Source organism: Musca autumnalis, unplaced genomic scaffold (assembly GCF_047663935.1).
Source record: "Musca autumnalis isolate F117 unplaced genomic scaffold, ASM4766393v1 scaffold_1, whole genome shotgun sequence".
Classification (NCBI taxonomy): Eukaryota; Metazoa; Arthropoda; class Insecta; order Diptera; family Muscidae; genus Musca; species Musca autumnalis.
In genome coordinates, this window is record NW_027411644.1 from 323179890 (window position 1) to 323205610 (window position 25721).

At 35.4% G+C, this 25721-nt stretch overlaps 1 protein-coding gene across 1 annotated transcript in view; it reads left to right on the plus strand.

Moving 5' to 3' along the window:
• Window positions 1-25721, plus strand: part of PK2-R2 (Pyrokinin 2 receptor 2) — a 136432-nt gene that overhangs the window by 105661 nt on the left and 5050 nt on the right. Inside the window, exons 3-6 of the mRNA XM_073962533.1 lie at window positions 2419-3179; window positions 10920-11085; window positions 17143-17275; window positions 22379-22577. Of these exons, the coding sequence (XP_073818634.1) occupies window positions 2642-3179; window positions 10920-11085; window positions 17143-17275; window positions 22379-22577 (1036 nt within the window). The 5' untranslated portion in view covers window positions 2419-2641. The remainder of the gene's footprint in view (window positions 1-2418; window positions 3180-10919; window positions 11086-17142; window positions 17276-22378; window positions 22578-25721) is intronic.

Genomic DNA, 25721 nt, shown 5'->3' on the forward strand with positions numbered 1-25721 from the left:
AGGGGTTAATGGGGGTCCCACAGAGGAAGAAGCCTACTGATTTTAATGATGGTCGGATAATATTAAGGGGTCGGAATGGGCAAACACTTATTTGGAGAAAAGTCAACATTTTATTTCAAAGCCAATATCTCTGTTTCTTTAAGAGGTATATCAAAAGCAAACCCTGGAAAGGAAAGAAGAAAATATTACCTTTACAACGATGTAAATTAGGTTGTCGTAGATGGTCAAATAGCAAAGATATGGCAATAGCCGATAATGCATTCCATTTTCCGATTTTTTTGTAATCACGCTACAGGTCGCAATTTTGATCGGATGTTCACGAAATTTTGGGGGTTAATGGGGGTCCCAAAAAGAAAGAAGCCTATTGATTTTGATGATGGTCGGATAATATTCAGGGGTCGGAATGGGCAAAAACTTATTTGGAGAAAAGGTCTACGTTTTATTTCAAAGCCAATATCTCTGTTTCTTTAAGAGGTATATCAAAAGCAAAACCTGGCAAGGAAAGTAGAAGATATCACCTTTACAACGATGTAAATTAGGTTGTCGTAGGTGGTCAAATAGCAAAGATATCGCAATAGTCGGTAATGCATCCCATTTCCCGATTTGTTTGTAATCACGCTACAGGTCGCAATTTTAATCGGATCGTCACGAATTTTTTGGAAGTTGATGCGGGTCCCACATAGGAAGAAGCATATTGATTTTGGTGATAGCCGGATAATATTTAGGGGTCGGAATGGGGAAAAACTCATTTGGAGACGAATTCAAAGTTTTATTCTTTGTGAATATATTGGCTTCTAATAGGGGTATTCCAACGACAATGCCTGTCAATGGAAGAAGAAAATATTACCTTTACATTGGTGTAAAGCAGGTTGGCGAATGTGGTCAAACAAGGGAGATACCACAATAGTCGGTAATGCATCCAATTCTTCCATTTTTTGCAATCAAGCTACAGGTCGTAATTTTGATCGGATGGTCACGAAATTTTGGTTGCTTATGGGGGTCCCAGAGACAAAGAGGCATATTATTTTTGGTGGTAGTCGGTTTATATTCCCTAAAAGAAATGTTTACCAGTGAAAAGCTTATGCACAGGGGTAGTGGTGTAGGGTATCACATGGTCGGCCCCGTCCCGACTATAGCCTTTGCTCACTTGTTTTATATATTGCCGTCCGAGCTAAATAAAGTAATTTACTTAACCTCAAAATTTTACTTTTAACGTTGACAGTTGGTCAATTGGACGTCTAGTGTGGTGATACCATAAACTTGGTCTTACCACCGTTTACTGAAGGGCCCCCTTGATACACTAGCTACTGCTGCCTTATTGTTCTTAGGCCGATTAATTGCATTTTTGATACCAACATCTTGATAAAATTCTGCTTCCAGATCCTCAGTACGCTATCTGTATGCAACGATAATGAAGATAATCTGATAACTGATTCTCTTCATCATCCTTGCAGCAGAATGTGCCTGCATCATAATCATTAGTCTGATGTTTTACACCCTACTGAAATGTTTGGATTTTATTCTGACTCTGAATACCCCGGCTTTCTGACGCTGGTGTTTTCCAGCTACTCTATCCTCTTCTTTCGATATTTTCCTTGGCGCTGACTGTAGGATTCTTCTCTTCAGAATCTCTATGACACCTCAAATGGTACCATGGATTCTAAGTGGTGGTTTTTGGTACTCTCGTGTACCTTTTGCTGCCCTTTCACATTATCGGGACATGGTACGAGGTGGTGGTAGTACCACCTTCCAGCAGAGGATAAGAGTTGAGAGGCATAGACTGGAAGAGTGTCTTCCGTCTTTCACAACATGATCGATCTGTTTTCTGTTCTTTCATCTGGAGACATCCACGAACAGTGGATGCACTCAAAAATGCATGTCATCATTTTAAGAATTTAAAGATGCAAATAGCTTCAAAACATGCCAACGTTTTCAAAACTCAGTTTATTTTTACTATTTTTGTGGACCTAGGACTGCAACATTTTTGTTATAGAGTTATTAGGTCACTAGGACCTATTGATAAAAATTTTAGTTCCACATATTAGTATTTTTGTGATACCTTCCCTTGTAAGTGTCACTACTGTACCATGTCGAAGTGTTAGAACCTGATGCTGCTAATTAACACGTTTATTGCCGATCAGCCTTATTCCGTTGTCGAATATTACATTATGAAGGCTGAATTTTCCGACCGTGGGACCAAAGATATTTTCAATTTCCAATGCCAAACTCGTAGTAAATGAGCTGTAACTCGATGAGCTCGATCAGCATGAAAACTTGACAGAAAATAAAGTAGAAGTCGTAGAAAAAATATAATTTGCTAACTCCGAAAACGAGTTTTCTGAGTTATGCCACTCTCTGAGTAAATTAGCGACATGATGTTAATAATAATTTATCATTTCCTTCTTTTCTTCATTGCAGGAACACAACTCTTTCAACTGCAGCAATAAAAATGAATGTAAATTGAAAAACGGCCTTTAAGGCTTCCCAACCAACTCTATCAACTACTACTGAAAACAACCAGCAATATATCGTTTTCTTCCATTTTATTTCTCTCTTAAGTTCAAAGCAACTAAAAAAACAAACTAATGTGGTGACCACCATCAATTGGCAACATCAACAGCTGCTCAATTTCCAACGAAACATGGAAATGTTACTATCGAACAATGATGTCAATCAAAGTTATTCCATTTTGTATGCCAACGATGAACTACAAAATATGGCTGCCGCATCATCATCTGCATCCTCCTCCCAATTACCCGCCAATCTATTTTCATCCTCTGCATCATTTAGTTCCTCCATGAGTTACCTACCAACAGCTGCTGCTGCTGGAAGCGATGCTTCTTCATCCATTCACTGGCAATGGGATGCAATGCCATCACCCAAGGCTTTGCTGTTAAACAGCGAATGGTTACAACAGAATATGAGCCAAATGTTGAATATATCTGCGGATAATTTAACGAATTTAATTACGGCCATACAGAGGGAACACATTGTGCCAGAACGTGCACCACTGCCGCTGCTGACCACATTGACTGTGTGCTATTCGTTGATTTTTATCGCTGGTGTCCTTGGTAATCTGATAACGTGCATTGTGATATCGCGCAATAAAATAATGCATACCGCAACGAATTTTTATCTCTTCAATTTGGCTGTGTCGGATTTGATTCTATTATTGTCGGGTAAGTGGGGAAAACAGTTTTATATTTTAAATATAATATAAAATAAAATTAAATAATATACGTTAATAATAACCGGTATGTGAGAGAATGCTTGTCGATTCACTGAAAGAAAAACCTTTAACGTTGAAAGCAAATAATCAATTCGATAGATGTAGGAGAATTTGGGGTAAAACCATGGAAGAACATCTTAAAAGCATAATAATAAAATACATCAGACCACAAAAGGCAGACGCCAACGTCAACGCCACTGTCTAGTTGTTATATACCTTACACCACATCAACATTTCGCTTTACTTTATTATTCATGCAATAAAAAATTGGGGGACAAATTACTCACTTCTATTACTTATATCAATTATATTTCCATTAGCCAATTATCTTCTTCGTCTAAATAACTGTTATCCGTAATCTTCATTGAATAACAAATAGTACTTCACTTATTTGAGCTTCCAGGATAATATCAATTAACTCAAAGCTGACATCATCAAATTATACCCAAAAACACATATATTTCTGCGAATCGTAAGCAATTAATCATGACCCCCCAAAAATGTTTAATTAATTTCGTGTGACCTACAATCGTAAAGACTTCCATGTAGTTTTAATTATCTAATGGTTGCGTGCGTTTTCAACTTTGCCAAAAAATGGAGCAATTGTAACCTGTTGAATGACAGCATTTTGAATCTTTTACACGTCATATAGATTCAACATGTTGCGGAAATAGAACAAAATGTAAGGCAGGATAAAATAGCAAAAATTCGCACAAAGCTGAATTTTGGTGGAGAGCTATGGTTTGCCAATATAAGCAACGTCCTAAAAGTCCCTATCGATCCCTTGTGTGCAAAAAAGTTATTCGGGGTCAAAGGTCAAATTTTAAGGTTTTTTAGGGTTTCGGATTTATTTTTTTGAAAACGGTTGATATAATCAAAAAGTGGCTAAAGAAAAATTATCTACAAGTTTGGTCTTTATAATTTTTTTCCTAGAAGGAACAATTCTTGAGATATAGCTGTTCTAAACAACACATGATACTTAGACGAACCGGCTAAAATATCCGAAGTAACCGGGTCTGTCCCCCTTAAAAATATATGTTTCCTTGAAGAGCGAAATTATACCTATCTTTTAAAACAAATTCCAACAAAATCGAAGCGTGTTTAGTAGAGTTATTCCATGTTAGAGTAATTTTATGCAAAAATAGACTTTTAACCAACATGTGTAAACAAAAGCCCAACGGGAACGACCCCAACGAAAACTTACTTACTTACTTAGCTGGCCCATTACAGAACATTTTTTCCATAGGCCGAACTATGAAAAGATCTCCATTTCTCTCTATTTGTTGCTTCGCACAATGGAATACCGCGCCTTTTCATCTCGTCATCCACTTGTTTGCGCCATCTATTCCTTGGCCTGCATGCACCGCCAAGCTGTCCGTATTTATACGTCTTTTTAGCGGGTTCATCATCGTTCATTCTGATGATATGGCCTAGCCAACGCAATCGCTGCATCTCGATACGTTTAACAATATTGATGTCGTTGTACAGCAGATACAACTCGTGGTTCATGCGACATCGATATTCACCGTCAACGCAGATTGGTCCGTAGATCTTTCGAAGAATTTTTCTCTCAAACACACCAAGCACTGCCATGTCTGCTTGCGCAAGTACCCAGGCTTCGGAGCCATACATCAGCACGGGTAGTATCAGTGTTTAGTAGAGCGTTTTTTTTTTTTTTTTGTTTGACGAGAAGTTTTTTTTTTTAAATTGCTTACTTAAACCAAAGTAGCATCTGTTGGCCAATACAATTCTTCTTTCTATTTCACAACTGATGCCGTTTGTTGTGTTTACGGAGGTGCCGAGGTAGACAAAGTCTTTTACTACCTCAATATTATAGGAACCAACTTCTACATTCGGTCCGAGCTCAATGGACGCATTGCGCGTCGGCACCATCAAATTGGTCTTCTCACCGTTTACCGCCAGACCCACTTTACCAGATTCTCTTTCGACCTTCATAAAGGTAGCAGTTACTTCTTTTACTGAACGGCCCATGATGTCTATATCATCAGCATAAGCAAGTAACATGTGACTATTGGTGTAGATTGTGCCACTTCTTTTGACGTTTGCCTCTCGTATAACCTTTTCCAGCAGGACGTTGAAGAGATCACACGAAAGTCTGTCTCCTTGTCTGAAACCTCTTTTGGTACCAAACTCTTCGGAGAGGTTCTTTCCTATTTTAACTGAGGACCTCGTGTCAGTTAAAGTCATTTTACAAAGCCGGATGAGCTTTGCGGGGATACCAAATTCAGACATGGCTTGGAATACCTTTGAACGCAGCGGGCTGCCGAAGGCTGCTTTATAATGTCAAATTACAGATATATAGGTCAACACATGTGAGAAACTCCTGACAGTTGGCAACTCCTGACAGTTGGCAATTTTTGGTAGAGTAATTTTGAGAGAAGTCTCCCTTGTCCCTTCTGGAATGTTTGTGGAACAATTATTATTAATGTTGTGACCACTTTGAACGTAAAATGTTAAAAAACAGGTAGTTCGGCCAAAATTAGTTAAAATTCTAAAAATACCAATAATTGGTAAGTACCGTTACATAGAGGCTATACCAAAACATAGACCTTTGTTGACAATTTTAGTTTTTTTGTCAAACAAGAGGTAGTTCGGTAAAACAGTATCTAAAATTCTCGAAATTCCAATAATAGGAAGATACCGTTATATGGGCGCAATCCTGAACCTATGTTGACAATTTTTGGTGAAGATGTTTTATGAGCTCTGGGAACCACAAATTTAAATGTCAAAAAACATATGTTCCACTTTTAGAACACTTAATTTGGAATTTGTTTTCAATTTCAATACACTTGATATTTTTCTTTTGTTTTATTTTATTTTATTTTATTTTTTTATTTTATTTTATTTTATTTTATTTTATTTTATTTTATTTTATTTTATTTTATTTTATTTTATTTTATTTTATTTTATTTTATTTTATTTTATTTTATTTTATTTTATTTTATTTTATTTTATTTTATTTTATTTTATTTTATTTTATTTTATTTTATTTTATTTTATTTTATTTTATTTTATTTTATTTTATTTTATTTTATTTTATTTTATTTTATTTTATTTTATTTTATTTTATTTTATTTTATTTTATTTTATTTTATTTTATTTTATTTTATTTTATTTTATTTTATTTTATTTTATTTTATTTTATTTTATTTTATTTTATTTTATTTTATTTTATTTTATTTTATTTTATTTTATTTTATTTTATTTTATTTTATTTTATTTTATTTTATTTTATTTTATTTTATTTTATTTTATTTTATTTTATTTTATTTTATTTTATTTTATTTTATTTTATTTTATTTTATTTTATTTTATTTTATTTTATTTTATTTTATTTTATTTTATTTTATTTTATTTTGCTCTCTGCTGGAGCTAATCGTGAGAACATTTGATTTGTAATTAAGTGTTGTTTAAACCAATGTCGTGCTTTGGTATTGTTAAAGTTACGAAGTTTTTCGGCAATTCACACACACACGGCCCGAACACAACGAAAGAGCACACAAATGTTTTGATTTGTTTTTGTTTTGCAGCATGCGTGCATACAACGTTACTAACACACTGTCAAAATTTGCAAATATTGAGAATTTTGTGTGCCCTCTTCTTGGTCGGCTGTGGTTTAAACTCTTACATGTGCACCACCATCTGTTCTTTATTTTGTCAACAAAAAATTCGCGTGTCGCCGGTGAGCGTTGAACACACAACCCTAGGATTTGTAGTGGGACACACACGCTCTGTGCCACCGTACTCATTACTTCGTAAAAAGTAAAATACGTAGTTTTGTTTTGTACAATTTTCAAGAAATAACCCATTACTTTTTTAGTAATGCAGAAAGTAGCTTATTTCATTACTTTGTAATGGACAACATAATGGCTAACGGATCTGAATTTTTGCTGGGTGTTTTTCGAAATGGACTTTTAACTTGATGATCGTTTGAAAGTAATTTTACAATTCGGCCAAAGCGGGTATTCAATTCCTAAGTTATCGCGGTCATCGGACATTTTATTTGGTACCTGCAAGGTTTTTGTTTTGAGCTTTTTGGTCATTATATCAAGAAATATGAACATGCTGTCGCAAGTATAACCAGCTGCAGAAAAGTTCAACACGATACGAGACATGACTTTATGCTACGATTTTGCAAAGGAGTAGATCAAAAATGGACCGATATGGTCCATCTTCGAACTTGATGTAGGTTGAGACCAATGGAGATTTATCGTGTGCGCCAGCCAGACTGACGGACGGAATAAGGTTAATTTCAAGTCTTGGGTCAGCTTTAGTCAGTCTATTGAGGGAGTAAAAGAAGCGGACACCTTTTGCAAGATATCCGTAAGCGACTATTCGTAGACTAGCAACTTTGGATATGCTATCAGAAATGCATTTCACCAGTTTCTCGTACATTGATGGTGTTTTGCCAACAGCAAGCCATAATCAAACCCGCACTGTAGAGAATGAACATCTGATAGATTAACAAGTCTGTCACGACTTCAAAAGTTGATAAACAGCTTTCAGAGGTAAAAGTCGGCGGGACCAGCCTTTGTTAAAGATACTGCCACAGAGAAATTTAAGTCTTGTCTGCGCTTTTCGCACATACCCTGAACCGAAAAATCCAGTCATACGGTCTACCTAAAAACTATTCTTAATTCCTTTATATTAAAAACGATAGAAATGTTATTGGGTTACAAGAAGAATCCTAAAAATCCGATCTCAGGCAAATCTGTATAAACTGCCGCCTTACACGAGGTGGTTGGATACGTTGAGAAGAATATGGGACATCCAAACTTTACCTTAGTGCTCTTTCTCGGTTTAGAAACCACCCAAAACCGGTAATAATAGAATCAAAGATGAAAGGGGCCGACTATATGATATCCTACACCACTGTCAATAAGTCAAATAGATCTATACAAATCTCTACAATTTAAATTTAATTCGGGACACTTATTTCTAGACGAAATCGCGTCACGCATTCCAAATTTCATCAAAATATAGCGTGTTTGGTGTACCAAATAAGAAATCGGACATACACTACAGATACAGATTCATTTCAATACCACATTTCAAATTTTTATTTGTTACTTCAATTTAGTTGACATTCGTCGTATATACTGGGATATGTTTTTATATCTTGTTCTGTACACTTATGAAGTATCTTTCAACAAAAAGTGTTGCTTCGATAATTATACCCTCAGCATTTATGCTAACGAGGGTATATACACGCAGAAAAATATATTTTGAAAACTGCAGCAAACATATAATGTTAGGGACTGTTGCAAACATATTTATGTTTAGATCCAAACATAAATAAGATCCACTTTCGAAATGGAATATGTCGGCCCATTCCTTTCGATACCTTCCCCGCCTTTTTGAGCTTCTATCCAAATCCATATTTTTGTCGGTTCATACACCCAAAAAATTTCAAAACCCTTTAAATATATATAATATATATAATTGTTCCACAAACATCGCATACTTGAAAATTTTGATGTTGACTGGCCGGGGAATCGAACCCACGACCTTCAGCGTGCAAGGAGGTTGTGCATACCATTGGACGGTGGCACCCACCCTTAAAATATATACTTTGTTCTTACTATTTGCATGTAAGTCAAACTTAATCCCATATTTGTTGCTTTCAAATTTAAAAACAACAAGTTTAAAGTGTGATGTAGTTAAAATTGATTACTTGGACTCATCAGTTCTCTTAGTTCTTTGTATTGAAACAAAGAACCCTTCCCCAATTTTATGACGACTCGAGCTCAAGAATAAGTGTGACGGATGAATTCGTTTAAATGCGAATTCAACCGAAACACCTAAAAATTCCTTTTGGAGATGAAAGCCCTTGGTGAGTATATTAAGAACCCCGAAGAAAAGATCCGCCGTGAGTAGAACTTCCGCGTTATGGCGTGATGAAGTTTTTGCTAGAGACCCTGTAAGCCATCAGGAATTAGCGTTATATCTTTGTTCTGCAGTCAAATCGAATGAGGAGTATTTTCGTAGAGCACTTCGACCTTCTAACTAGCTTCCTTCAATGTCCTTTTCGTCCTTTATTTTAAGAGCCGTTATAAAAGTACCACAAGGTGACATTTTTCAGCTTCGAAATGTTCTGAAAATGTCGCTCAGAAAATGTTAGATGCGGCTCTCATTGACAACAATCATCTCAAAAATAAGCAAAAACAACAGTGAACAAAGATATAATGCAAATTCCTGATACCTTACAGGGTCGCTAGCGAAAACTCCATCACGCCATAACGCGGAAGTTCGACTCACGGCGGATCTGTCCTTTGGGATTCTTAATATACTCACCAAGGGCTTTCATTTCCAAAAAGAATTATCTCTTTTAAGCTTTTAGAAAGAAAATTATAAAAAATATAACGGGACTTCATTGAAGCAACATTTTGAAAGATACCTTATAAGTGTACAAAACAGGATATACAAACATATCCCAGGATATTCGAAGAATGTCAAATAAAATGAAGTAACAAGTAAACATTTGAAATGTGCCATTGAAATGAAACGAATATAGCGTATATAGCGCTTTTAGTGCAGCATGAAATCGGCAGAAAATATATATGGGAGCTATATCCAAATCTGAATTGATTTTCAAAGAAAGCGTTTCCGACGGCTAAAAAATGATATTTCATAATTTTAGCTGAATCGGACAATAAATGCGACCTGTACGTTGCGAACGAGCGGACGGACATACATACATAAATCGACTCAGAAAGTGATTCTAGTATATCTCCAAAAGAAAGTATGGGTCTATCTCGCTTCCTTTCGTATGTTACATACAAATGCACAAAGACATAATATCCCTTACCACAGTGTGGTGTAGGGTATAAAAACGCTCTCCGCAACACAGGAATTTCTTCCATCTTGGTTGAATGTATTGATGATATGCTGGAATGTAGAAACATTAATTCGCGCTTATGAGAAAGTTCCGTGAGGAAAACTAATAACAGAGGAGGGGGTGTAACCGATTATATGAGGTATCCTTGATACAAAATATCATAAACTTTGCTGGATTTAAACTACATCGGCAAATTTCGTGAAATCTATTTTGAAAGGCCATAAGGCATATGGCTTATGGAAAATTCAAAATACATTATTGGCTGCGGTCTCTCAACAGATAATGAATTTCCTCTCTCTCAATGGATTAGGTTAGGATGAGAATCTCTAGGGAAGTTATTTTGGTTCACTGTAAGGTTAGTTCGGTTGTAGAATTTAGGTATAATCATCAAAATACCTAAAATCTAGATCTAGAGCTATACCAAAACAAGGACCGATATAGCACAACTTCGAACTAGACCTACATATGAAAAAGAGACACTCGAATATAAAAATTTTGCAATCTAGTTTAATTTTGTGGACGCTAGAGTGATTACAAGAGACGGACCGCCGAACACGGCTAGACGGACTCAGAATTTTATACTAATCAAGACTATGTATTATATTTGTCGCAAATGATTATTTCAATGCGTTAGAAACTGAAAAAAACTTAATATATATTAAAAACTTTTTTCTCCTTTCTCTACTTACCATTGATAATAACAATATTCTTTCCTCTGATTCAGTATTTATTTCCATAATATTTGAAATCTCAAATACAAGTTAATTGCATTTAAGATATATGTACATATGTTGAATTGTGAGCTCATCTTTCGTTACCTTTCATTTGCAGGTATGCCCCAGGATTTATACAATCTATGGTATCCATATTCGTATCCATTCGATGATGTGCTGTGTGTCATGGAAGGTGTTCTATCGGAGACAGCTGCCAATGCAACTGTCTTGACCATAACAGCATTTACAGTGGAACGTTATATAGCAATTTGTCATCCATTTCGGTAAGTGCAAAATGACATAAAAAATAAGAAATTATTTCCTAGAAATGTTGTGCCATAATCTACTAATATTGATGCTGATGACAATGATTGTAGGTAATATGAAAGGGATTTATAATTTATATTTATAAGGGATTTACTAAAGTTTGGTGGTCTGCAAGCGTCATCAACTACAACAACAACATATTCTTGTTGTTGCACACATCAAAGAACTGTTCATGCCAAAAGTCCCATAACATTTCATTAAACTTCGTTTATAAACTGTAATCAACCTCAATTTGTGAACAGAAACAAAAATCTAAAAAAAAAGAACTTTACTAACAAACCACCATAGACAAGCCCTAATGAGGAAATTCTCACAATTTGATGAAAGGTTTGGGAGTATGAAAATGAAAATTTGTGGCATAATAAATTCTTAAACTTTGGAGGTTCTTAAAAAGAGAAGCACTAGAAAAATGAAAAAATATCATAAAGAATTACCAAGAAAAATTCACTTTTCAAAATATTAAATTAAAAAAAAAACAGTTAAAAAACAATATTTTTTAATTTTTCTAGTTTTTTTTCCTGGTGTTTGACCTATTTAACTGATAGGAAGACATAAAAGCTCATATTTTGATAACATAAAGACAATTCGAAATACTACTCTTTTGTTAAAAAAATCGCAATGAAAATCCCTGAAACACGAAGGCGCAACTAGAAATAAGTCTCTTTTGTTGACACATAACTTTTTTTGCGAAGGAGTAGACAAAAAATGAGAAATTTTTACAGTAGGTGGAGTTGATTATTATGTTTTTGATGAAAAGTGAAATATCTAAATTTTGAGTTACTACTCTTTTGTTGAACAGGTGCGATATATTCCTAAGTAAAGTTACCAAAGACACTATATACCTTAAATGCAAGAATTTCAAGATATCTTAACTCTAATATTTCGCAAACAAATAGAAATGTGCGGAATTTTCCTTGCCTACTAAGGTTACTTTCCGATGTAAACTTTAAAAACGCCGACACGCATTTCTCATACTTTTAGCTCTACTTTCATAATCTATACGGTCTTTCACATCATTTTGAAAAAATGAACTTTGTTGCACAGTGTAATTAATGTAAAAATATTTTATCTAATTACCTAACTTCAACCTATAGCAATATAAATTTCAAATAGTTCTGTGAGGTACTACCGAATTTATAATCTGTGACTAATTGAACTTAATTTACTTCAATTTAAGTTTTATGAGCTTTTTGGGGCGGTACGACCAATTATTATACCCTCAGCATTTATGCTAACGAGGGTATATACACTTTCATACGCGAAAAATGTGCCTCATCGAAATAATGGTTTTAGACCCCAAGTATGTTTGGACGAATTCCGTTTCAGATAATTTGGAGTAGATTTAGCAATGTCCGTCGAACGGATTAGCCGATTTGGTCCAAATTTGGCCTTCGTAATATTTTGTCCAAACATAGCTTAAGTTCGAATATGGGCCATATCGGTCCACTCCTTCGGTACTTTCCCCACGAAAGTTCGTTGTGCGCACGGTAAATCTTGAAGGGAGTAACCGGTTTGGTCCATACTTTGCACATCGTGAAATTTGTACCAGACATAAATGAGATTCCAATATGGACTCAATCGGTCCACTTCTTCGGGTACCTCCCACAAAAAATTTCGAAACAATTCAGTTTAGGATATGCTCTCAAATAGTTTTGATTTTTGTTGTAACAACTTGTGTTCACCGCCCCCATTCGACGGTTTCATCTGAGAAATGTCCATACTTCCAGAGAAAATAGCCTGAAAGGCTAGTGCTTGGAATACTCTCGATCGGATCTGCCGATTCGATCCAAAATTTGGCCTTTGTAATATTTTGTCCAAACTTAGTTTAAGTTCGAAGATAAACCATATCGGTCCACTCCTTCAGGTGCGTCCCCCATAAAAGTTCAAAAATATTCGGAAAAATTGTGCGCACGATAACTCTCGAAAGGAGTGACCGCTTTCGTCTATACTATACACACTGGGGGTACAACCAAAAAATACCACGCCAGTACCATGCGCGGAATATTATCCTGATAACGAAAAAGCGTGTTTTAGTTCGATTCGGTGAAAAAAATTTCCGCACCGACTTCGATTACTAAAGCCCTTTTGATACTTTTCTATTTAATAGTTAAATTTGCTTTGTTTGAATAAATACTTTTAGCAAACAAATACAATTCTCACAGACAAATTCATTAAAAAACAGTCTGTAACTTTCGCGAATTCGCTAATGACCACATATTCTCTCGACCGATAGGTACAGTAAATATAAACATACAATTCGCGAATTTACGAGTATAAAGAACAAGTAAAAAGTATCAGTCGACATTGCCGACAGAGATGTACCCTCAGCCTGTGTGGATTGAAATACTTCTTTTTCCAAAAAACTTACGTATTTAGGGGGGGTTTTCAAAATAATATGGATAGGGTTAAAGCGCAAAAATTTGCGGGGACATCGATTGATAGGGCTTTTTTTAAACTGAGTTTCGACAATATTTAGAGTACCATTTTAGCGAATATTTTCGAACTTTTGTGGGGGAGGTATCGGAAGGTCCACTACTTCCACCTTCGAATTTCATCTAATATTCGATGAAATATTACGATATCTAAAGTGTGGACGAACACAGTATTCGGTTCGAACTCTCCAGTAGTGAATATGGTGTCATAGGGGGTTTTTACAACTTTCGGGCTTTTTTTCTCAAGAAATATGGACTTGCCCTTGAAAAAACTTTACTGTCGTAATTGAGGCAGTGAATGCAAGTTGCTTCAACAAAAATCAAATCCGAGTTCAGGTCTTAAAGTGAATTTATCCAAAAATGTGTGTGGGTGGTACCCGACGGAGTGGACAATTATAGTCCATATTCGAACCTGACATATACCTGGTAGATATATTAGGATGTGTAAAGTATGGACCAAATTCGTCACTCCCATAAAGAGTTATCGTACGCACAATTTTTTCGAACATTTTTGAACTTTAGTGGGGAGGTACCTGAAGGAGTGTACTAATATGGCTCATCTACGAACTTAAACTAAGTTTGCACAAAATATTACTAAGGCCAACTTTTTGTGCCGTTCGAGAGTTATTTGCGCTCCTACCGCTACACACGGTGTCATAGGGGTTTTTTGCACCATTCAGGCTATTTTCTCAGGAAGTATGGACTTGCCCCTGATGAAACTTGTACCGTCGTATGGGGGGCAGTGAATATAAGTTGCTACAACAAAAATCAAAGCGATTCGAGAGCAGGCCCTAAACTGAACTTTTCCGAAATTGTGTGTGGGAGGTACCCGAAGGAGTGGACCGATTGAGTCCATATTAGAAACTCATCTAAGTCTGGTAGAAATTTCACGATGTGCAAAGCATGGACCAAATCGGTTACTTCCTTTCAGAGTTATCGTGCGCACAACATTTCCGAACTTTTGGGGGGGTAGGTACCGGAAGGAGTGGACCGATATAACCCATCTTCGAACTTAAACTAAGTTTGGACAAAATATTACGAAAGCCAAATTTTGGACCTAATCGGTTGATCCGCTCGAGAGTTATCGTGCGCTCCAGCCAGACAGACCGACGGACATGGCTAAATCAACTCCAAATTGTCTGAAACACATTTCGTCCAAACATACTTGGGGTCTAAAATCATTATTTCGATGTGGCACATTTTGCCCGTATGAAAGTGTATATACCCACCCTCGTTAGCATAAATGCTGAGGGTATAAATATTGCCATTTTCCCCAAAAATCGTCTTCGAACTATTTTGAGTTTTCGGGTTTGAGTTACTTGACCGCGGAAAAATTGGGTAATCCGTGGTCTATAAATTCATTAGTCTATGATACGGTCACAATTTTTTTTGGTAACCAGTACAAGATTGACTCTCCCTTCCTCCCTTAGGGAATCGAGTTACTGTCAGCTTATTTGAGTTCTGAAACGTTGTTTTAAGACGTAGTTGAAATTCTGTGAGAATCAATCAACAACCTATCAAGCGATCTGAAAATAGGTACTGTCAAAAATGTAATACTCGGTAGCGGGCTTTGTGACCTATGGACATATCGTATTTAAGTACCCAATGACATTGCCAAACGGAAATAATGTAACGACAAGTTTTGCGTTTTAGCTCTTCGGGGTCCAAGGATTCATAGCAGAACTTTTATTTGAGTGAGAGAGAAAGAGAAGGTCAAATGCATACACTTTGATATCTCCTTTGTTCACAAATGCAGGAGTTCAAAATAATTTAGATCTAGGGAATATTAACTTTATTTAGTTCGTTATACTGAACTGACTTAAGATAAGCAGAGCTGCTGTGCAATGGTACTCAAATTGGTACAAGGATATAGAAACATTCACTAGGGATCAGATTAAGTAGAAAGTCTCCGATGGACCTCAATAAATGCTGCAGTCACGATACTGTAGGATTCTAAAAAGAGCGCCGACGCAAAGTTGTTGGACTTACATGGGAAGGCGGGGAAAAAATACTTCTAGAAAATATATCGAACTGACTTATATAGGGTTACCATCCGCTTTCTATACTTTATAGGATTTAAAACAAAAACTTTTTCTGCAGAATTGCCTGAAATAATTTATTTTTCCACGCATTAAGGAAATTATTCACGTTTTGGTGTGGTTCAAAATTAGGGTGTCCCGAAAAATCAAAATCATTACCTTTTCCTATCAACGAGTTTTCGGCGCGGTTCCAAGTTACCATGATAAACAAAATCCCTAAAAGGGTCCATAGTATAATTATTACAATATATAAACACAAACAACATTTTATTGAAAATACATATAAGAAAAAGTATTCACATTCTTATATATATTTCAAAAATACAAATACACCACCTAAAACGAGTTAAACTCGCTCATGCTCTCCCTTTTGCATTTCTTCGTATTTTTTGTAACCAGGGATATGATGCAAAATACAGTGAAAATAACATGAAGAAAGCTTTTTAGAGCTTCAGAATGTTCTGACGAATTGCTGAGAACTTCATTTGGAGGATTTTTGCAAAAGGCTACTCGTTTCAACTCTCACTAGTTTAGCGGATACTGACCAAAATTTCAGCAATTATGTAAAATTGTCTATATTTGATCGATTTTGATAGCCTAGATGGAGTTTTTCTTATGTAGTCTGTTCAAAAGATGCGTGCCACTAGCTTAGGGCTACAGTATTTCCAAAGACAGCAAGGCCAAATTCCTAATCGTTTCTGAGATATAAACCCGAAAAATGCAAAAAACTCTAGTTTTAGCCCGGTATAGATGAGATCAATGAGACAAAACCCTGCTAGCGTTTTTATAGTCTCAATATGCGTTTTCAAATAATGCATATTAAAAGTTGTTTGCATTTTCAGTGTTGCACAGTGTAATAGGACTGGTTTTCTGAATAAAGCAGTATGTCTGTCTAATGTCGACAGTCCCTGACTGTGGCCAAAAAAAAAACATATTTTATTGGTTACATATCTTTACAGTTTTTTTCTTGAGAACTTCTATTGTGAAAAAATAATATTTTAATTCATCTACACATTTAGCAGAGCTGAACTACGAATATAAAATACATACCAAAATGAGGTTCAAATTAATTTGTTATTGCGTTTTGATATAATTGGTAGTTTATTTAACCATTATTTAAAACTCGTCGAAAATGTATTGTTATTACAAAAATATTTAATAGGTTTCTAATTTAAAATTTAATCATAATGTATCTAACACATATATGTGTGTATATTATTAAAAACTAAACACGAGGTGTAAAATAGCCAATTAAAATTTTATTGTAAATTAAATATTGTTCAACACATGAATAAATATTTTATTACAAAATAAATTATACTAAAACAACAAAAAACACATAACAATTTAAATTTTGCAATTTGTACCTCTTTCCCAAGCAAACTTTTTAAAACCATAATTAAATTAGCAAAACATACATATGTACTAAACAAACACTATTTCCCAACCTACAACGCCTCCCTCTCTGAAGTGTTTTTATTTCATTTACCATAGATTTAATATTTATTTAAACCACTTTTGTTGATGTTGTTGTTCTTTTCAGCCAACACACCATGTCGAAATTATCACGGGCTGTTAAATTTATATTTGCCATCTGGCTGACCGCGTTTGTACTGGCAATGCCACAAGCAATGCAATTTTCCGTTGTGGCATCCTATGGCGGCACAGAGTGTACGGTAAGTAAGCTACTAAACTCTAACCATCATTCGAAATTAGAGACAACAATAATACATAGATACATATGTTGATGGAAAGAAAACAGTGAAAAAGCATACACTAGGGTGGAGCAAGAAACATACATATATAATAAATGGGTCGATTATTCGATATTTTGTTTAAATTTCCCATTAGAATTTTATCTTTATAACATATTACATTAAATATTTTATATTTAATAAGGTAACAAGTGGAAAACTTTACGAAAATATATAAACATGGATGTAGTTATTACTCATATATTTTTGTAAAAATATGACAATGTAAAGCATAAAATCTATTTTAAGGTTTACTCAAACATTGGTGAAGGAATATTGCTATCAATGTGATTGATGCGCAGTCTTTGGGTAATGCAATGAAATTAATAACGGATTGTTTATTCGATATCTTCCAAATGTCAAAATTTTTATTATACCCTCCACCATGGTAAAAGAAAGAAGGTAATACAATAATACCAACTTATGTCTTCCCAACAAAAATTCGGTTCCGTTAGTAATTACGTAACCTATTATAAAGTAATGTAAACAAGCTTCTTTTCGCATTACAAGTAATCTGAAAAGTAATGGGTTACTTCTTAAACAAATTACAAGGCAAACCTACTTACTTTACTATTCACTAAGTAATGAGGACGGTGGTACAGTGCACACTGGTCCCAACCTGCGACGAAAATCGAAAAATCGATATCAGCAAAACTCTGCGACAATTCAGCAAATTGTCTCTAAACATATCATATTTTAATATTCCAATACTGTTTTTGTAATTTCTAACGGTATTTAATAAAGCAAAACAGAAAAAGTTGACATTTACGTATGATATCTTAAAAACTTTAAAAACATCAGAAAGGCTGTGACTTCTTACAAGGCAAGTAACTCAAAATTGAAAGGATAAAATAATTTTTTCCGAAATGGATGTTTTAGTACAAGGTTTTTTAATTACATTTACATAAAAATTTGTACACATTATTCGCATAAAACGTTCTGGAAATCACATTTTTTATAATACTTTTTTTGTGGACTTTTTCTCCAAGCCCTTAAAATTGGAGTTGAGTTTTACTAACTTCGCCATCGTTCGCAAATCTCGAAATAGAGTCTAGTTTACAAAAAATTTAGTTGCAGCTGTATATATTTGCATGCCGTGTGTGACATTAAAAATACTGACGAAGGCTCTGGTCGTTTCAATGAATGTGCCGTATCACTGTATTCTCAGTTTCTTCTTTGTTTTGGTTTTTTCTTTAAAGATTTAGACATTTTTGTTTTGGGATCTACTCATGAGAGTATTTTTTACATGTGTATATTTTTGATATGTGTATGATGCTACATATAATATGAAAAGCAAGTAAAAATGTAAAGTTCGGTCGCACCGAATTTTATTATATCCCCTACCATGAAATATTCTGACCTCAAATGGAATAATTTGTTTCCTTTCGTGTCCACGATACCAGCCGGAGACGTTTTTTGACCACTATGAACTCCAAATAGCAAATTACGACCAATTCGAACCAAAAATGTAGATAAAAACCTCGAAATAACTAAAAAGGGAGGTACCGTAATATGAAGGCTATACCGAAACCTGGAGCTAAGACCACAATTTTTGGCGCAGAAGGTTTTTGATCATTGAGAACTCCAAATGGCAAATTACAACCAATTCGGACCGAAAATGTTGATAAAATCTTCAAAATACCTGAAATCGCGAGGTACCGTAATATGAGGGCTATACCGAAACCTGGACTTAAGACCACAATATTTGGCGCAGAAGGTTACTGATCATTGAGAACTCCAAATGGCAAATTACAACCAATTCGAGCCGAAAATATTGATAAAATCTTCGAAATACATGAAATCGGGTGTTACCGCTACATGGGGGCTATAGGAAAAACTGGACCCATATTGATGTTTTTTTCGGCTAAAGTATTTTTTACTTATTTTTAACATATACTGAAAAAATCAGATTGATCCGTCGATTATAAATATTTTTGTCGCACCTTCTCATACAGGTGGGACCACTGTGCAGTGTGTGTGTCCGACTATAAATCCTAGCTTTGTGTGTTCAACGCTCATCGTCGGCACGCGAGTTTTTGTTAATTAAAAAACAACAGTTCGTGGTGCACATGTGCACTGCACATTTAAGTTCTTAAGCAACCCTTAATATTCGTGTGCGTGGCACAGAGTGTAGTGTCTTTGGCTAGAAATAAGAGGATTCGTGGTTTCAACTCGGGCAGACAGCGAAATAAAATAAAGTAAAATAAAAGTAAGAAGTGTGGTGAAATCAAAAACAATTTTCTCTACATCAACTGTTCTAAAAATAGAATTTTGTCACCTTACTTTTCAACTTCTAGTGGCCACAGAATAACTAGTTATTCTAGTGGTCATAAAATAACTAGAAACTAAGTGCGACATGCCCTTGTAAAAATAATGGGGAAGAAAGTGGGTTTGAAAGTATTTACGGCGGCCAAAAATCCCTCACAAAACCTATGATCTTGGGAGGAAGATTAGGGCCTGAATGCGCCCGAATTCGCCTTTTGGATTACCTTGTTAAATTCGCCTTGCCCTCCACCATCTCAAAAAATGCAGTTTTGAGAAAAATGCGTTGTAAGTTGGCGACTGAAATTGGACTTCCCAACATAAAAAGATTATTACACAAAAACGAAAATCTCTACTCCGACCATATTTGTAAACAGCTAGCCAGATATCAGGGCTAAATTTCTGTGCAAGATCAAGCATGATTTGAAGTGTTTAGTGCTCCATAAACTCAAAAAACTTTTTGTTGAATTACGTCAAACTCGTAGTGAATAACTCGATGAGTTTTAAAGGTATGAGAATGAAAATTTGACATAAGATAAAGTGAATGTCGTAGAAACAAGTAAAAGAGTATCAGTCGGCTTTGCCGACAGAGATATACCCTCAGCATGCGTGACATTTGAACTTGCCGAACATAGTCCATTATGGAAGTGAATTTTATTTTGAGAGTCATATCATTTCAACAGATGTCGCACCCACTAGTCATTTCAGTGGGTCTTCGTATATAATTTTGACCAGTATATCAGGAAGCGTGGACTTGTCCACGAAAAACATAATATCGCTTTCAACAGGACCACAACGAACAGTATTGGTATACATTTCCATAGGATCTTCGAACAGATCCTAAACTGCACTTAAGGACGAATGTTGAACTTTTTGCGGGAGGTACCCTAAGGAGAGGGCCGATATGGGTCATTTTTGAAATAAAACTAAATTTGGATAAAATATTAAAAGATCCTAAGTTGGGTCTGTTCGAACTGAAACTATGTTTTTGGCCAAATCAGTTGATCAGTTCGAGAGTTATAGTGCTCTCCATCCACTACATATGGTGTCATAGGAATTTTTTACACCTTTCGGACTGTTTTATCAAGAAGTATGGACTTGCACCTGAAAAAAACTATTACCGTCGTAATTGAGGCAGCGAATGCAAGTTACTTCAACAAAAATCAAAGTGATTCGAGAGCAGGTATTAAAGTGAACTTATCCGAAATTTTATGTGGGAGGTACCTGAAGGAGTGGACAAATATAGTCCATATTTGAACCTGATCTATATCTGGTAGATATATTAGGATGTGTAAAGTATTGATCAAATTGGTCACTTACTTCAAGAGTTATCGTGCCCACAATTTTTCCGAACATTTTTGAATTTTTGTGGGGGAGGTAACTGAAGGAGTGGACCGATATGGCTTATCTTCGAACTAAAACTAAGTTTGGACAAAATATTACGAAAGCCAAATTTTGGACCGAAACGTGTAATCCGTTCCAGAGTTATTGTGCGCTCCAGCCAGCCAGACAGACAGACGGACGGACATGGCTAAATCAACTCCAAATTGTCTGAAACACATTTCGTCTGAAACACATTGAGTTATGCCACTCTTTGAGTAAATGAGCGATATATTCTTGTTCAGGATACAATTCTGAGTCCATCTGTTGTAATCACTCTAGCGTCCGCAAATTTCGTAAATGGGCTATATCGGCCCATTTTTTGGTATAGCTCGCTACAATTTGTAACCGAACAAACTGTAATTTGGCAATCGAGGTTCTTAGGTGTCACAACACTACTCCACCAAAAACTGTCAACAAAAGTCTATGTTTAGATATAGCCCCCATATAACGGTACCTCCCGTTTTTTGGTATTTTGGATAAAATATTAAAATAACCGAACTGTAATTTGGAATTTAAGGTTCTTAGGGGTCACAATATTATTCCACCAACAACTGTTAACATATGTTCTAGTTTAAGTATAGCCCGAATATAACGGTACCTCCCGATTTCGGTATTTTAGGGTTTTAGCTAAAGTTTTTAACCGAAGTAGCTGTTATTTGACATTTGAGAATCTTAGGGGTCTTAACACATATTTACCAAAAATTTTCATAATAGGTTCATGCTTAGGTGTAGCCCCATATAAAGGTACCTCTCGAGTTTCGTTAGTTTAACGGCTTTGCCCACACTTTTGGACTGAACTACCCGTAATTTGATATTTGATGTTCCATGCAGTCACGAAACTTCTCCGCAGTCAACATAGGTCTATATTTGGGTATAGACCCATAAAACAGTACCTCCCAATATTTGGTGCATTTATTGACCGAACTAACCGTTTCCTGCAGTCAAAAGACTTTTTCACCAAACATTTTTAACATAGGCAAACACTTTGATATAGCCCACATATAAAGGTATCATTTGAGTGAACAATTTTTTTTACATTAGAAAATTTAGGCATCTGCGTTATCCGTGGTCGAAAAATATTTGCACCTAAAATTTTGGACAGGAAAAGAAACTAATTATTCCATTTTAATTAAGAATAGTTTATGGTGGAGGGTATAAAATGTTCATTCCGGCCGAACTTAACGTATTTTTACTTGTTTTATTTATTTCCTTGATCAATTTGTATTTTATTCTTCTCCATCCCAATGTATGTTTACTACTCTGTTTTCCTTTAACATAATTGCATGGTGTACGGTTTTTGTTGAAAAAAAAATTATCCAAACCCAACATTATATGCCCCTCCTATAGATTTCATATCGTATCCCTTTTCTTTATTTCCAGATAAACAATGACTTCTTCGCCCATGTATTTGCCGTGTCGGGCTTTATATTTTTTGGTGGACCCATGACTGCCATCTGCGTGCTCTACGTTTTGATTGGTGTAAAATTAAAACGCAGCCGTTTATTGCAAACAGCTCCCCAACGTTACTATGTTGTGAATCGTGGCATCAGTGCTCAAACGCGTGTTATAAGAATGTTAAGTAAGTAATGGAAAAAAAGAAAAAACAGAAAATAAATAAAAAACGTAAATTGTTTTATGCATTTCTTGCTATACGAATATGTGTGGCAAGATATGGATGAAGTATGAACTAGCAAACGAATGAACTGTGGATAAATCAATATGTGTCACATATTTACATCCCACACGTGTAACCCCTATATGTCCCGTATATGAATAGGCAGCCATACATGTGTATCTGGAATGCTCACAAGCATTGCTTTTAAGAAACTCCTTTTTTATGTTCAATTTTATGTGACTTGGTGACCCGGAACCTTGTTTCATTTTATGTACTTCCCTTTTAGTGTGGTACATAGTTTGATGTAGTTTCCTTTTTCTTCGATAATAAAGTAAAGTGACTGAGTGCAATTTATTTTCCATAAATAATAAATGGATATTCTTCGTTAAAGTTTTCACATAAAAATGAAGACACGTGTTGTATTTATTAACTCGGCATCACATATTCCTGATCAAATTTCTGTTACAAAGCATAATTTCCCGAAATATGTGAACAACTGAAGCATGTGGTCAATTAACAGATTGGGCCTTATCAATGTACCTTTAAACCTGGCAAATCCACTATAGATAGGCCCGATCTTAACCTTGCAACAAATTCTGGAGAAGACACAGGAGAAACCTTTTTTATTGACTATATTGCTACCTTGATAACTCTACACGTTTAAAAATTTTACAAGACATGTTGAAATTTAAGATTTCCACAAAGCTCATACAGCATTTAAAAATTCCATTTACCTTTAAATACGAAAGGATCTCTTCCAACAACAGTGCGATATGAAAAATGTAGGGAGACAAATGTTCTGTACCAAGTATTATAACCAAATAGCGGTTGCAGGGTGACCACCTACAATGGTTTATCCATTTTTTTCCATTTCAGATTGTAGGTAGATTTCATAAAGTTACTTGCTTTTTGCCAGTTTTTCTTAAATTTATATTCTCAAACAAATTTTATGGACCGTAACATTTTGTCGTTGCGTGACTGTGCAAACAAAAGAACAGCATAAACCACTCCCAAGCAGTTTAACACCAAAACTATTGTGAAGAAGATGTGCAAAACTTTCGTATTTGCTTAACAAAGTACGGAAAGAAAATCTTGGTAGGAAACAAGTGATAGCAGCAAAGTTTTGAAAGGATACACAATATCAACACATGTTGGTTTTGTTCTTTTATTGCACAAAACTAGAGGCAGTCAAACTTGGTGAGAGAATATAAGCCTCAGAAAAAGTATGTAAACTTTCAGTTATAATATTTTTAAACTATTTTAGACAAGTTGAAGCCAACCAAGTAGTTAAAGTTATCGACACAACAATTTTTGAATGTCAACCGAGTGTTTTTGATAGTTGTGCTATTGAAAGAGAATGGCATTTTACATCGAGTTTAGATGAAAAGAAAACTATTTGTATACTTTTTATTTGTTTTCCAAAATTGGAGATATGAAAGAGATTTTTGAATTTCAATCATAAATTTAGTATGTATGCTCACGGTGCTCTTGAACCAACTTTAAATGGAAGGTGCTTACACCTTTGAAGTTTTTGCGAAATCGGAAACTACAATGCTCAAAGATAAAAACAAAACAAAAACAAAATCGCCGGAGCGCTTTTTAAATAAATCGTAATTCAACTTGACATTTTTAGAGGGTTTTTAGGTTTTTACGATTTTGCTTGGAAACCGCAAGTTCTATCGAAATGGAACTATAGAAAATATTATAGCTGTGAAAATTCTCTACAAGATTTACCATTCTGGTTTTAAACCCTTTTTCCATCCGATTTAGACAACTCCAAAACATGGTTTTTAAACGCTTTTACAGCATCGAAAATCGTTAACCACGCCTTTTTTCTTGATATGCTGGAATCAAATAAAGTCATTGGATCCCCAGACAGGGCTGTACGGCGGATGACCCATCAATTCCACGTTTTGTCCGGTGTAACATACGCTTGTTTGAATCGATGTGTGGGAGCTCGCCCCTTCAAGATTCGTCTTTTCTTGTTCGTTTTTCGAAATCCTCAGGAGACTTCTGGCAAACAAATTGTAGTGTACCACTTAGAATTAACGTCCTGCATTTCTGAAGCCGTACTGTCGCCACACGGTCAGGTTTGTCGAAGAAACAGGCGACAATTTGCTTCGATGTGCTTCTTACATGAAGAACTTTCGTTGGATTTGGCTCGCTTTCAAAGACCTAAATGGTCGATTCCTGGTTTGTTTCGGGCTTCTAAGCATAGATCCAAGATTCGTCGTCTGTGATGATCTTATAAACGTCGTTTGAAGCACAACTATCGTTTTTATTCACTATTTCTTTGCACCAATCCACAAGAGCCTCTTTTTGAGCGATTGTCTAATTTTGCTGGATCTAACGAGGAAAATCCATTATTGCGGCCAGGTGTTCATACAATATCAAATGTAAGTTGAAGGAAGAAATGCCCAAGGACGTCTCTATCTTACTTTTTTTCTGACACAACGGCCGTTTGTGGGCGTGCCCCTCGACCTTTGTTTCTTGGCTAGTGTCGGCCACGATTGAATTCATTAAAACAGTTTTTATAGTGCTATATCCTGAGTATGTATAGGCTATAGACGGTCAAACTGTCCAAAAAATAGATTCAAATGGCGACTGGCAACAGAGATATACAATCAGCCAATGTGAATTGAAACACCTTTTTCCCAAAAAGGGATTTATTTATGAGGTCTACGGATTAGGATAAAATCTAAAAAGTTTTGCGAGGGAGGTACCTAAAGGAATGGACCGACATAGTCCATTTTGGAAGTGTGTCTTGGAGTTATTCCTCTCGATATGGCCATTATATCAGGAATCATGGACTTGTCCACAAAAAACATCATATTGCTGTAAACAGGGCTACTATGAGTACCTTCGTTAAAATTTCCAAAGGATTCTCCCACAGACTTTTAACCGCACTTAAACAAAATGTTGATCATTTGTGTGAGTAGTACCCTAAAGAATGGACCTATAGGTCTCATTTTCGAACATAAACTAAGTTTTGACACAATATCTCTAGATCCAAAGGTTGGACCAAATCGGTTGTTCCGTTTATGAGATAACGCGCGTACCGTTTAAGCGAATATTTTCGAACTTTTAGGAATCCGAAACAAAGAAGCA